We start from the raw sequence: 14,596 nt of genomic DNA, 5'->3' as shown, positions 1-14,596 counted from the left end.
AGTGGCTTCTCCAAGGTTGCAGGCAGGAGTCTCTCTCAGCCCTATCTTGGAGATTCCAGAGAGGGAACTTGGAACCTAGATGCTCTTCCCAGAGCGGCTCCATCCCCTGAAGGGAATATCTTACAGTGCTCACACTTCTAGTCTCCCTTTCATATGCAACCAGGGCAGACCCAGCTTAGCTAAGGGGACAAGTCATGTTTGCTACCACAAGACCAACTCTCTTCCCTAAGAGAGTGGATGAGAGGATGAGTGCTTGGTTAGTTTGGATGTCAGCCACAGAGATGTACTTCTGAATAAATACACAATAAATCAGGTTGAATGCAAGTTAGTTCTAACACTCTCAACAAATTTAGATCAGAACATACACACTACCACCGGTTTCTGACATAGTGTTCTGTGCTCTTTTGTACAGAAAAGTACCCCACCTGGAAACAGCATGGTGGTCAAATGTTCTGCAGAGTCCAGTAAGTCAATGATGGCTTGTTGGAACTTCTTACTGTGATTCGATTGCATGTAGCTGCAAAACAACAGGGAGAGTTATATATTTATGCCTCAGGCATTCAGTGATTCAAAGACCAATAAGAGGTAGTCCCTGGTGAACCTCATCTTTTATGGGTCCTTCCGAGACTTTGCATAGTAAAGATGTCATGAAAAGTATCAAAATTTGGTCCTGATTTCATCCACCCAATAAACTCTGAATGAGTCTTCCTTACCATGAACTTACAGCCTATTTTCACAACCACTTCATTGCATGATGGAGCCATAGCTCAGTAGTAAAGCATTTGCATCATGAGGTAAGGTTGGGAGAGGTTTCAGACACGTGCCTGAAACCTTGGATAGCTGCTGCCAGACAGAGTAGACTATATTAAGCTATAGGGACCAGACTTGGTGTAAGGCAGATTGCTATATACCTGTGAGGGTATCTGAAAAAATATCCACACAGAATATCTGCACAGAAATTCCCAGTCACTCCCAGCTGAGAAGATGGCTATGTGGTCCTACCACTATGTATAGGATCCAGCTTTTAGCACAGGGTTGGATGGATCCTTTTTGCTGCTTCTCAGTGAGTCCTGGAAGATTAACCCCACACATAATTGCATATGTCCCATCGGCTGGGAGCCAAAAGGGACAGGCTCTTGCTGGGGCTAGTACATGTTCAGAGGGTGGTGTGAATATGCCCCCAAAGTCCCCCAACTGGTTGTGACCGTTTGATTACTGGATGTCAGTCCGGAAGGAATGTTCCAAAGAGGGTTCCAAAGAGGGTGAAGAGGAGCTACTAAGGGGTGAGCTGCTTGGGAAGCACCTCCAGGGCGTTCACATATTGGGCAGATTTACCCTGAAGTCCCTGTGAGTTATCGGCGAGCAGTTCACACACAATATTTCCAACAGATCTCAAATTCTTTTATGTGAGTTTTATATTGGACTTCAGAGCCTGTGTCAGACTCCCAGGGGACGAGGTGGGCTCCTAGTCCTTTTTGAACTCCAGAATGACTGGAGCACCCCAAAAAGGTCAGCCTCAGGAACAGCCAGGGGAGGAGGTTAGCTTGTCACCTGTGTTATCCTCCTGGCTTGCTGCATTCAGCCAGTTCCATCTCCCAGAGAACTCCTGGCTCCCATACTCAGAAGCAGCCCCTCATCATCAGCTGCCTTGTCTTTAAATACCCCTAGGTCTTTTCAAATTATGATGGAGCTAGGGAGTGAGATGGGTGTTGCTTAAATGGGGCTAGAGTTTGGTACCTGGCTAAGTGATCACATAATTATTTCATCATGTCTTCAAATACCAATTTAATGTCCAACCCCAAAGCTATGGGGAGTGTGCTGAGTGGTGGCACAGCTAAACTGGATGGCACATTAAATATGCTGAACAAGGATCGGGCTGCCCTGTGAAGCTCAGAGGACGAAAAGCTTGATCTGCATTCACTCAGCCCACATCTTGCCACTTAAAACAGGGCATCTCAAACTTGAGTCCACAAATGTTGCTGGACTACAACTCTCATCACTCCCATCACAATATCTGGGGACCCAAGCTTGAGAATCCCTGATCCAAAATGGGATCAGGGAAGCAACTGATATTTTAAAACCTTAACCTCTACATCAATACTGCATGAATTGTAGGGACTGCCAACCTTCTCCAGGAAGCCACATCTTGCCAGAACTCATAGAGGATGAAACAAGCTTCATTTGTCAGATTGTGGGCAGACACACTACAGGAAAAGAAGAGAAGACAGGGAATGCAGACCAATGTTATCACTACATGTCAGGTTGTGAGTAGTATACATACTGTACGTGGGATTCCAGTGTCCACAGCCAGCCTGGCTTTTGTGCCATAATTACTTCAGTGACTCATAGATGGGCTTTTGTTATTGTCCTCATAGAAAAGATAATAGTCTTCATATAAGTATTAAAGAACTGTCAGCACTTTTCAAGGAACATGCGGCTTTATTTTTAATTGCACAGTGTGGAAGAGCAGATAATAAAGTTTTTTTAATCTAATACTCTGAACTCCACATCACCTTGGTTGTAATGGAATCATTGGACATGGTGGGCCAGTTCAGACAATACTTTCAAAGCATGATTTGATTCATCTACACACATACACATGGTCATCCAAATCGAGGGGGTGGGTAAATTCTCTACCCAGTAAATTCTCTGAGTAAATTCTCTACTCAGAATTTAAAATCTAGATATATTGGAGGATTTAAAATGTGTGTTACTATCGGCAGAAAGAGCTGCTGAATAAACCAACCAATCTCCGAGGAAGGAATAAAAGAGGTAATACAGATGCTGAGGCCTAATTCACCACGCCCGGATGGATTTTCAGTGGTTTATTACAAGTCTTTTCAAGAAATACTAATCAGTCCATTGACCCAAGTGATGAATGAAATATTACATTATCATATGTTGCCTTCTTCTTGGCAAGAAGCATTCATTTCTCTTATTCTTAAGGAAGGGAAGGATCCAACGAGACCAGAATTGTACAGACCAATTTCTCTGCTGAATGTGGATTACAAATTTCTTGCAGTGATTTTGGCAGGAAGGCTGAAGGTTTTTTTAATTGATACATCTGGATCAGATATAATACATCCGGATCAGAAAGGATATGTACTGAAGAGATACATGAAAGACAATCTGAGATATATATTGAATGCCCATTTTACTCATTGGACCAGCAATAATCCTTCGTTGATTGACTATATGGCCATTTCCCGTAATATGATACCCTATTTGGTTTTCTTCAGGGTGATTCCTCACCCTGAAAGTGATCATTTTCCCCTTGAGTGTTGCTTTTGGGTAACTGACCGGACATCTGATATAGACTGTGTAAATGCCAGTGGAAATACTGAAAATTTGGTTCCGGGTAGAAAGTGGACAAAAAGCAGTGCTTTGTACGTTTCTGCTTTGCTGCACTCTGCGGAGATGTCTAAATGGCGGCATCAGATTTTAAAATTATCCTCCATCTATCAGATGGAAGACATCTTTGGTTACTATGAAAATATTGTGAATTGTATTTTCCTGGCCATGTCAAACTCTAATATGGAGTCTATGCACACAACCTGACTCCCATCCAAGCGATGGTATGACAAAGAATGTCGGGCAGCAAAAAAAGAACTGGTGGGAGCTTTTAAAAGCTTTACTATTGACCCTGGTAGCTTTCCTAGAGTGGAGGTTGCAAAAAAGAAAGCGTAGTATAAACAACTAATTAAGAGGAAGAAGGAGGAATCAATCAAAGAGGGTTGGAAACTTTTGATAGAGGCGGCTAAGGAGAGAAATCAGATTAGGTTTTGGAAATTGGTGACCCCTGTATTAAATAAATCAACACCTTGTCTTCCAGCATGTATTTCTGTTGAAATCGGGGAAGCCCACTTTCGTACGTTGTATCAAAAACCAGCTATCAAAGTCAGTGGTAGCACTGACTTTGAATAGCAAGTCCAGACTTTGGATACTCCGGTGTGGGCCCCTGTAACACATGCAGAGGCGGAGAGGCTGATCAGTACATTCCCTTCTGGGAAAGCCCCTGGAATTGACAGTATCACTTTAGAGGCTCTTAAAGCAAATATGACCTGGTGGGTCCCACTCCTTTCCTCTCTCTTCACGGCTATAGATGTAACAGCGTTAATACCAAATGAGTGGAAAGTAGCTATAGTGGTCCCAATCTATAAAAAAGGACTTAGGAGTGATTAAAAAAAAACTATCGTCCAATCAGCTTGCTAAGCATAATTAGCAAAATATATGCTAAACATCTGTACTTAAAGCTAATAGTTTGGCTTGAGGAAAGGGATATCCTGGCTCTAGAGCAGGCAGGCTTTAGAGAGGGAAGATCCACTTTGGATCATGCCCTGGTTCTTCAGTTACTGTCGGGTAAGTATTCAGTGAAGCCACACAGAGGACTTTTCGCAGCCTTTGTTGATTTAAAATCAGCGTTCAACCTTATCCCCCGAGAAAGACTCTGGAAAAGACTTTGGGATCTGGGTATTGAGAAAAGACTGCTCTTGTTATTTTTTACTTTATATTCTGGTTCTACTCTAAAGGTACATTACAACTTCCAAGGGGCTTTGACTGCTGCAATCCCCTCAGATAGAGGGGTCCGCCAAGGATGTATACTGGCCCCAACGCTATTTAACCTTTATATCAATTCTACAGTTTCTTTTATTTCCTCCCCTTCCACGCATCCTCCTAAGATTGCGAATAGGCAAATTTCCATTTTATTATATGCGGATGATATGGCGATTCTTTCGCTAACACCAATTGGCCTAAAGCGTGCTCTCCTTTTGTTAGATAAATACTGTACACAGGAGAACTTGGAGATCAATTACCAAAAGACAAAAGTTATGGTTTTTGCAAACCGGCCCAGAGGGCATCAGTGGTCAATAAGCTCACATAGGATAGAGCAGGTTAAGTCCTTTAGGCATTTAGGAGTTCTATTTCATTCTTCCTGTTCACGTAAACCTCACTTCGATTCGGCAATTTTAAAGGCCAAACCAGTAGTTAAATCAATACTCTCTTATTATTATACTAAGGGTGCATCCTAGGTTCCGGCTGTGGTCAAACTATTCTCGGCAAAGGTTTTGCCTCAACTTTTTTATCGAGCTCAGTTGGGCATAGTTAAAAATTTTGATCCGTTGGAGGCACTGCAGTCTAAATTTTTAAGAGCGGTACTGGCTGTTCCTAGATGTGCCCCCATGGTGGCTCTGAGAAGAGAGGTCGGAATGGTTAGGCTTCAGACATGGTTATGGATGGTCATTATTCTTTACTGGTTAAAATTTTATTTTTTGCAGGAGGGTCTGGTTGCTTTCATAAAACAGGACTCCTTTAAATTTAGATGGCGTACTGAGGCCATTGATAAGCTGGCCTGCTATGGATACTCTTTAGAGGCCATACAGGAGCTTGGTTATGACAGAGCTCATATCCAAATTATTCAACGCCTAATGGATATTGAGTTGCAATATGAAATTTCCCAGATATCTAAAAGATCGTTTTTGAGTGACCAACTGAGTGGATTTAATTTGGCCCTCTATCTCTAGGTAGTCATGATTCCTGAATATAGACGAGCCATGACGCTGGCCAGGTTAGATGTTCTTCCGTCTGCAGTTCTGTTTGGCAGATATGCAGGAATTCCTTTGGCGAACCGTGTATGTCCTTGTGATAAGAGTTGTGTTGAAACAATAGCACATGCCTTTTTACATTGTAGTTTTTATGATGAAGCTAGAGGAAAGCTACTTTCTCCCCTACTGATAAATCTTAATGGAAGAGAAGATGATGTCTTATTGAGGTTTTTATTTTCTTTATGTGATGAAGATAAAATTAGAACTGTGGCTAAATACTGTTATATTCTTTGCAAAACATGTTCTAATGTTTAGTTTATGTTTGTAATGTCTGTATTTGTAAAGCTGCTGGTCAAGGACCGAATAAATATTATGTATGTATGTATGCATGCATGTATGTATGATATTTCAAAGAATAAGAGTAAAGCAATGATGATTTTCTTGGATGCGGAGAAAGCTTTTTATAATCTTGATTGGCCCTTCTTGTTTAAACTATTAGAAAAAATGAACTGTGGTCTGAATTTTCTTTTATGGATTCAAAGTATTTATCAGGAACAATCAGCAAAGATAATAGTAAATGGGGTGATATCCAAAAAATGCACTATTACAAAGGGCACTAGACAAGGGTGTCCCCTTTCACCATTGTTGTTTATCCTAGCTCTTGAACCATTGGCGATAAAGATACGGCAGGAACAAAAAGTTTCTAGAATTAAAATGGCAGAGCAAGAACATAAAATAAAATTCTATGCAGTTGATGTTCTTACAATAACTCAACCAAAGGACTCTTTGGACTCAATAATGGAGCATATAAATCATTATAGCATGGTTTCAGGATATAAGATTAATAAAAACAAAACACAGATCCTTACATGGAACCTGTCAGATACAGAACTATTATATTTGAAAGACAAGATTGGATTTCAACTGACAGATAAACCAATTAAATATTTGGAGATTAATTTAACAGTGAACAACAAAGACCTGTTCTAGAATAATTATTTACCATCGTGGAGCCTTATTATGGCAGATCAAACCAGTTGGAAAAAATTAAATCTTTCTTGGCTGGGAAGGATAGCATTTGTCAAACTGAATATTTTACCAAAGATGAGCTTTTTCTTTCAAATGATCCCTATTAAAATTGAGGGTAAGACATTGGCTATGTGGCAGAGGAATATAAGTTCTTTTATCTGGGCCAATAAAAAACCAAGAATTAAGTTCAGAGTCATGCAAGATATAAAAGACTGGGGAGGATTGGCTGTTCCTAATTTGAAATTATATCATCATGCCAGTTGCTTGACATGGATTTCGGACTGGATCAGAGAACCATATCGTTCAATGATGTCTACGAAAGGGTTTAACCATCCAGAAGGGTTACATACGTATTTATCGACTAATATAAAAAGGAAGGAACATGACATAAAATCCCATACAATTAGAAGTAGTTTATTATATGTTTGGGACAACATGTAATACACTTGCCGTTCCTGCAAATCTTCCGAATAGGACCGCTGTAGGTAGAGCATTTAGTCGGTTGAGGGACATTTATTTCTATTTGGGAGACTTTCATAATTTACAATTTAGTACAGGGTCAACACCCCCATCCAAGATTTGGATAAGTCCGGAGCTATTGCCTTTGGCATCTATCATAAACATATTTTTTCATGGAGAAGAAAACTCTAGAAATCTCGCCCACTGGAGAGAGAAGGCATACAATTTGCAAAGTTTAACTACAGGAAAAACGAAACTCATCCAGACTCTTGCTTTGGTATGGTCCAATGAGCCCTCATGGTTTCAATATCTACAAATTAGTACTATAGTGCAGAAAGAAATACAAAGACAAGGTGGCAAACTTAGAGACTTAACAGAATTCGAAGTATTAATTACTAAAAGTACCAATCATTTAATGGGATTTTTATAGAAGTTGCTATTGAAATATGATTCAGAAACAGAACAGGTAAAAGATTGTATGATCAAGTGGATGCAAAATTTAAACAGAACAATTGATATGCAACAATGGGAATATCAATGGAAGGTGAACATTAAATTTACAGCAAATAGCACTTTAAGGGGAAATTGGTACAAAATCTATTTTCGATAGTATATTACTCCCATGATGATTGCAAATATGGATAGTAATTACTCTGGAGATTGTTGGAAGTGTAAGAGCCATGCGGGGACATTTTATCATATGTGCTGGACATGTAGCAAAGCGCAACAATTCTGGAAAAAAATTCACCGTAAGATGCAAGAAATGTTAAACATAAATTTTCCTTATTCTCCGGAGGGTTGTTTTTTAAAATTAAATATGACTAAATCCTATATTCCTACCAAGAATATGGACCTGTCTTTGTATATGATTACTGCAGCCAGGATCTTATATGTTGCTAAATGAAGACAACAAATAATCCCAACTGTAGATGAGTGGTTATTAAAATTGTGGGACTATGCCTCTATGGCTAAGGTTACTGCTTACTTATGGAATACTTCAGATGAAACATTTATTTCAATCAATCAATTTATTTATTTCGGTCATAGATCAGTTCAATAAGATAAAAGCAGATAAATAAATAAATAGATAGATAAATAAATAAATGATAAAAACAGCAATAAAAGTTCATTACACCATGTGAGTCTGCATTTGACATATTATATAGCAAAATTTAGCCACCATATATACAAGATCAGAATTTGGATTGGTAAGCAAGTAATTTAAATAAAATTCATCTTGATGACCAGGGAAATTATTCAAAAGCGGGGCTATTAATTTATATCTTACTTCTCTATAATAATCGCAATACAACAGGACATGAGCGGTTGTTTCAATATGGCCAGATCCACATGGACACACTCTAGATACACTTGAAGTGCCTGCAAATCTTCTGAATAGGACCGCTGTAGGTAGAGCATTTAGTCGGGCGAGGGACATTTATTTCTATTTGGGAGACTTTCATAATTTACAATTTAGTACAGGGTCAACACCCCCATCCAAGATTTGGTTTTTCTTTCTAGAATAGATGGCTAATTAAAGTGGTATTTCTGTGTGTGTTTTTTGTTTTTTTTAACAATTCTTAGCAAGGGCAGTTTTTTGTGTTTGTGTGTTTTTTGGAAGGTGGAGAACAGAGGGCTACTGACCCCCCCACCCGCCCTGACTGATGTATGTAATTATGAGATGTCTAAGAAATGTTAACTGTAAAGTTACTTTGATCTTTCCCCCCCATGTTTCTTTTCTATTTGAAAAATAGTTAAAAAGTATTCTAGTTGAAAAATTAATAAAAAGATATTTTAAAAAATAAAATAAAATGTGTGTTACTCGCCATTATGTGATTAGATGATTTCCCAGATTGCTGTGGTGTTCCCCACTCCTGTCTTACTAACTATTGAGTTCAAACTGTAAAAATAACAGAGCCCAGGAAAGGATCATTCACTTTACCCACATTGGTCTGTTTGTCTGAATTTGTTTTCCCATTTGTATAAAAACCACAGATATACTAATTGCACATTTAATAGTATCATCTGAACTGACCCAGTGATATTCTTTATTTTTAGGAATCCATATTGGCCTCACATTCCACTTAGTGGGACCCATACACAACAACCATTTCGAAGCAGAACTAGTGCTTAATGTGGTGCCACTGCTGAAAATGGCAGCCACTCATTGAGTTTTGCTCCAGCTTGTGCTTAGGCACACTTCCCTGTATTATTTTCCCACACCACCAGTAGCTGCCAATGAGATGGATTGTGGGTGACATAACCTGATGATGCCATGACGAATGCAAGTGTACCAAGTGTGATGTGGAATGGGCGGGAGGGGACTTGACACTTCACTGTTTTCAGTGGCAGTCCCGTGCTGAACATATGAATTCTGCCTTCGACTGGGGCAGCTGTGATTTCCAGGCAACCATTCAGGGTCCTACAATTTCAGCCAACCATTCTGAGTCCAGCCACTAGGGCTGTGTGAACTAGCTTGAGGTCAAGCCGATTCACCATAGAACCAGGCCCAGTTCACCTCAACTTCGGCTTGACCTCAAGCTGAATCCCCTGGGCCAGTTCAGGGGTTTATTATTATTATTTATTTAACATATCTCTGGGGTTCTAAGGTGAAAAAAAATTTTTTTAGGACTCACCACCAATTCCAGGGCTGACTCTCCCCCTCCACCCGCCAGCCTACCCCTGCTCTTCAAAGAGCCATTTTGGCCCTTTTTGGGGCTGTTCCAGCCTTTCCTCCGGTGGTGATGGCCATTTTGGAGGCTGCCATGCATGTGCCCTGGCCATTTGCATGGCTGGGTTATGACCCAGGCCATGCAAATGGCCAGGGCACATGTGTGGCAGCCTCCAAATGGCTGCTGCCTCTGGGAGAAGGGCTGGAACAGCCTGAAAACAGGCCAAAATGGCCTTCAGAAGAGTGAGGGAAGGCCAGAGGGGAGAGGGGGAGATGTCATAGGCCCCCACCCCACGGCCATGGCAGCACCCCCAGACCTGGTGGTGAGTCCTCTCTCTCTCTCTCTCTACACACACACACACACACACACACACACACACACACACACACACACACACACACACACCTTAGAACCCCTGAACCACCTCAAATTGAGCTGGGGTGGGGGGGTGTGTTTGGGGTGGGGACAAAACTGGACATGCCTGACTCAGTTTTTAGTCTGGTTTGGACTTAAATCGAACTGGACAAAACGGTTTTGTGCACACCCCTACCGGCCACTCAGGAAATTTCATGGATAAATTTCATGGATAACTTATTGCAATGCAATGTCTTCACATGTGTGCACGAATAGTTCATATAAATAGATCATACAAATCATATAAATAGATCATACAAATCATATGACAGAGCATCATAACACGAGAGTGAAATATTAAACCATAACACAATCTCAGTGCAAACAGAATTCTTCTTGATTCTGAATTGAGGGCCTGTTCTCATGACTCTCTCATTATGTGTAAGATGCAGACTGTTTTGAATTCCAGGCCACAGTGTCACATTAAGGTGGTTGTGTATAGGTTTACACAGTATGGATTGGTTTTGTTGCCTCTCCTAGAGTGCTCAAAAAACTACACTTCTAGTGACCAAAAGTAAATTTAAATAGCATTCATCATGTTACCAGCCTGAATAGAACACTGCCTAGCAATCTAAGAAGACAGGAGAGCTGGTCTTGTGGTAGCAAGCATGACTTGTCCCCTTAGCTAAGCAGGGTCTGCCCTGGCTGCATATAAATGGGAGACTTGATGTGTGAGCACTTCAAGATATTCCCCTCAGGGGATGGAGCCACTCTGGGAAGAGAAGAAAGTTCAAAATTCCCTCCCTGGCAGCATCTCCAAGATAGGGCTGAGGGAGATTCCCACCTTAAACCTTGGAGAAGCCGCTGCCAGTCTGTGTAGACCAGGGGTTCTCAAACTTGGGTCCCCAGATGTTGCTGGACTTCAACTCCCATAATCCCCAACCAAAGACCACTGGGGCTGGGGATTATGGGAGATGAAGTCCAACAACATCTGGGGACGCAAGGTTGAGAATCCCTGGTGTAGACAAAATTGAGCTAGATAGACAAGGGTCTAGTATATGGCAGCTGCCTATGTTCCTATATGACTGAAAAACATGGTTGTTGAAGAAAAAGGGAGGCACCAACAGACAAGCGATGAAAGAAGAAACCCTCTAAGGTGTACAAAATGTCTATATATGCAGCTCAATGAGTTCTGATTAAAAATCTTAACAAACCAACTTTGTTTTCCAACAGCAAACATAAGCATGGAATCAGAAGGAGAATGGGAGTCTGAACTCACGCCCATGTGAGCACAGCATTATAAAGGGCAACTTCACTTTCTCGGCTTCTTCTGTTTGTTTTGCCAGCTGCATAGGAAAAGAGTTAATAACATTTACCTGTAATGAGTCTGTCTCTTGTAGTGCAGTATTTATCTGCTTTATGGGGCTGTTAGTGGACAGATTAGCTCATCGAAGTTTGTCAGGTTTGGAGTACAAAGCAGCACTATACAGACTCTATGTGCTGTAAAGAATACCTCTCTAGATGCTGGGAGAATGAGTTCAGGTTTGCACATTGAAGATGGAGAGTTGAACAGAAGCCACAATTGCTTTAACACATTTCTCAACCGAGCAACCTATACAAGTCAAGCACTGGAAGACTTACTGTAGGCAGCTGCTCTGTACAGCTGTGATTTCTGTGTAGGACTGGAGAGCTTGGCGGAATGCCTCTAGTCCACTTTCTGTCACTGAGATCTGTCTCTGTGCCACCAAGATGTGCTGCGGAAAGAGGAACAGGAGAGCAAGGAGTAAAAACCCAGTTCTGGTAAGCTATATACAAAGTCAGTAGATGTCTCTGACCCTGAAGGTATCTCAAGAATTGCTTTGTTTTTTCAAGACACACCCAACCACGCTCTGCAACAACACCCATGGGTCAATTTGGTAATCTTACCGAAGCCAGAGACACAAAAATACTGGCTGACATCCAGCGCACCCCCCTGGCAATGGACGGAGGATCTGCAAGAAGCCTTCAGTGTCCCTGTGTTGAAGGGTCACACAGCTCTCAGGGACATATTTATACAAGAAGGTGGGGCTTTGGGAGGGAGGGGCGACACATGAGAATCGCTTCCCCTGTCCCTCTGCACCTGCACGAAGAAACCTTTCAGCAGAAAGACATGAAAGGCTTCTTGCAGATCTGCTGCAGCCCTCTTTCTGTCTCTGGAGGGTTCTGTGGTTGTCAGCAACTGACACTGAGAATGACAGTCCAGAAAAAAGAGTTTGATGACACCGCTTTAGGACAATGTAGAGTTGGTATCCATGCTGATGCTACCTCATTGGTTGTCAAATGAGAACTCATGGGGAGTGGGGAAAGGGTAGGACAAGGAGAAACAAGGAAATGTGCCTATTGGCAAAATCATGGAGATGTGAACACATAGCCTCCCGGCTCATTGAGATCATCTGGAGGGGTGCCACTGGTTCATCTGATAGGGACCTGGGATAGGGCCTTCTCTGTTGTCACCCTTAGGTTGTGGAACACACTCCCCATGCATATAAGAGGATCGTCTTCCTTAGAGGATTGTCTTCCTTAAGGCTTTAGAAGAGCCTTAAAGACCCATCTTTTTAGCCTGGCTTTTAATGATATTTAGTTGTAATTTTAATCTGCTTTTAATTGGTTTTTGATTTCAATTGTTATATATATTTTATGTTAGTGTAAACCACCTTGAGCCACTTTAGGAAGGGCAGTATATAGACTGAATAAATAGATAATAAATAAATATGAGTGTTACTCCATTTCCGCCAATGTATTCTGTTTGTATTTATAAATTAATAGTGCCATCATGCTGCTTTGTAGAACAACATAGTCAAGATAGGTTCCTGTCCCAAGAAGTATACAATCTAAGAACCAGACTAGATGAGATGGCTGAGGTCTGTGATCAGATCTTCCACATCTTTATATGTTGGTAAAAAGCATTCAGAGCCCAGTGCTGGGAGAGCGGGCTAATGCTATAGCTTTTACTTTTAATTTTCTTTGCAATTCCATTTATGTCAACTACACAAATGTATTTTTAATAACCAAATTCTAGTAGGCTGCTATCATTCTGTGAAGTACTAAAATATGACAACCATCACTAACTTGAACTAGCAGGTTCTCTTTTAGGGCTGATCATAAGACAGAGGCCCTATACCTTTGGCCGCTGTAAGAAGATGGAGCCTTGATAGACACACCTTTTTGTAGCACAATGATATAAAAAGATGCACCACTCAAATTCCCTCTTTACACAACAACCAAAAGCATAGCAGTTCTGTCATCTACACTATCTGATCACCCAAGCCTCTTGTAGGATGGATTCACACATAACATGAAGCCTAGTTGCAAACTAAGACATGCTTGTGACTGCCTGAATCCACACCAAGGCAGGAACCTGAGGTTCACTCTGGGCCTCAAACCTAGATGTGTAACCAGGATTTGAAGTTGGCTTACCAAATCAAGAGCTTTTCACCCTGAGGTGTGCGTGATATCTGAACCCATGATATCTGAACCCTTTATGAACATACAGTTCATTCCAGGTGAGCCCGCCCTCTTTGCTATCAGGACCAAAGGCTGCAAAGTAGATGATATAGGGAAGGCTTGCCAGTCAACGGTGCAGAGCAGGCTGGGATAGCATCCAAGGCCTCACAGGGAGGCTTGGCCAGGGGGCATAAATAAACTCGTGGCTCAACTCGGCAACTTATCAAAAACCAAGATGCACTATCATCTGCAGTGCTAACTTCAGGTCTTCTCCATACCTCAGCTGAGGGAACCTCAGGTTTTGTATACCGTATTTTACGGACTATAAGACGCTACAGACTATAAGACGCACCTTAATTTTAATCCAGTTTTTCAGAGTTTTAACATATTAAACTGTTAAAACATATAAGACGCTCCTGAATTTTGGCGGATATTTTTCGAGGAAAAAAGTGAGTCTTATAGTCCATAAAATACGGTAGTTGCCAGCATATTAACAGCTCCATTATTCTTACCACATTGGCTGAGAGCCTGCTTAGGATTTGCTCTTTTAAGGTATCACCATTATTAGCATTAAAGCAACAGCAAAAAAGAAGGTATGGTAACAAACTTACGGAATCTCTTGCTTTGCATACTATATCATCTTTCAGTGGTTCCAGTCTTGGACTCTGAGTGAACAGAAATGTAGAATTATTACAAAAGAGAAAAAGCAATGTGAAATGGATATATATATATATATATATATATATATATATATATATATATATATATATATATATGAATGAGAATGATGGCATCATTACCATCCTCTTCCGTGGACATTCACAGTAGTTCTAAATCTAAAACAAGGCTATGCTGCCACAGAAGTAAGTTGGAGCAGAAACTCTGGAGGGTTTTTGCCTGCTGCTCTAACAAGAAGTGATGACTCAGAAAAGGCCTCTCTGACTCTTGAACTCTATTTCCCTGGAGGTCCAGTCTTCTGTCAAAGCCTGAATCTGAACAGTTTTCAGAGGCAACTCCAGACATTTTGACAGGTGTCCAGGGAAAAACAAGAAGTAG

At 41.0% G+C, this 14,596-nt stretch overlaps 1 protein-coding gene across 1 annotated transcript in view; it reads right to left on the bottom strand.

The window, feature by feature from the left end:
• Window positions 1-14,596, bottom strand: part of NECAB3 (N-terminal EF-hand calcium binding protein 3) — a 159,108-nt gene that overhangs the window by 5,547 nt on the left and 138,965 nt on the right. The window contains exons 9-12 of the mRNA XM_053250058.1: window positions 14,152-14,205; window positions 11,699-11,811; window positions 2,127-2,204; window positions 426-517 (exon numbers count right to left, since the gene is read on the bottom strand). Coding sequence (XP_053106033.1) covers window positions 426-517; window positions 2,127-2,204; window positions 11,699-11,811; window positions 14,152-14,205 — 337 coding nt within the window. The remainder of the gene's footprint in view (window positions 1-425; window positions 518-2,126; window positions 2,205-11,698; window positions 11,812-14,151; window positions 14,206-14,596) is intronic.

This window comes from Hemicordylus capensis, chromosome 4, assembly GCF_027244095.1.
Source record: "Hemicordylus capensis ecotype Gifberg chromosome 4, rHemCap1.1.pri, whole genome shotgun sequence".
Lineage (NCBI taxonomy): Eukaryota > Metazoa > Chordata > Lepidosauria > Squamata > Cordylidae > Hemicordylus > Hemicordylus capensis.
The sequence above is the reverse complement of the archived record's forward strand: the minus strand, read 5'-3'. Positions and strand labels throughout refer to the sequence as shown.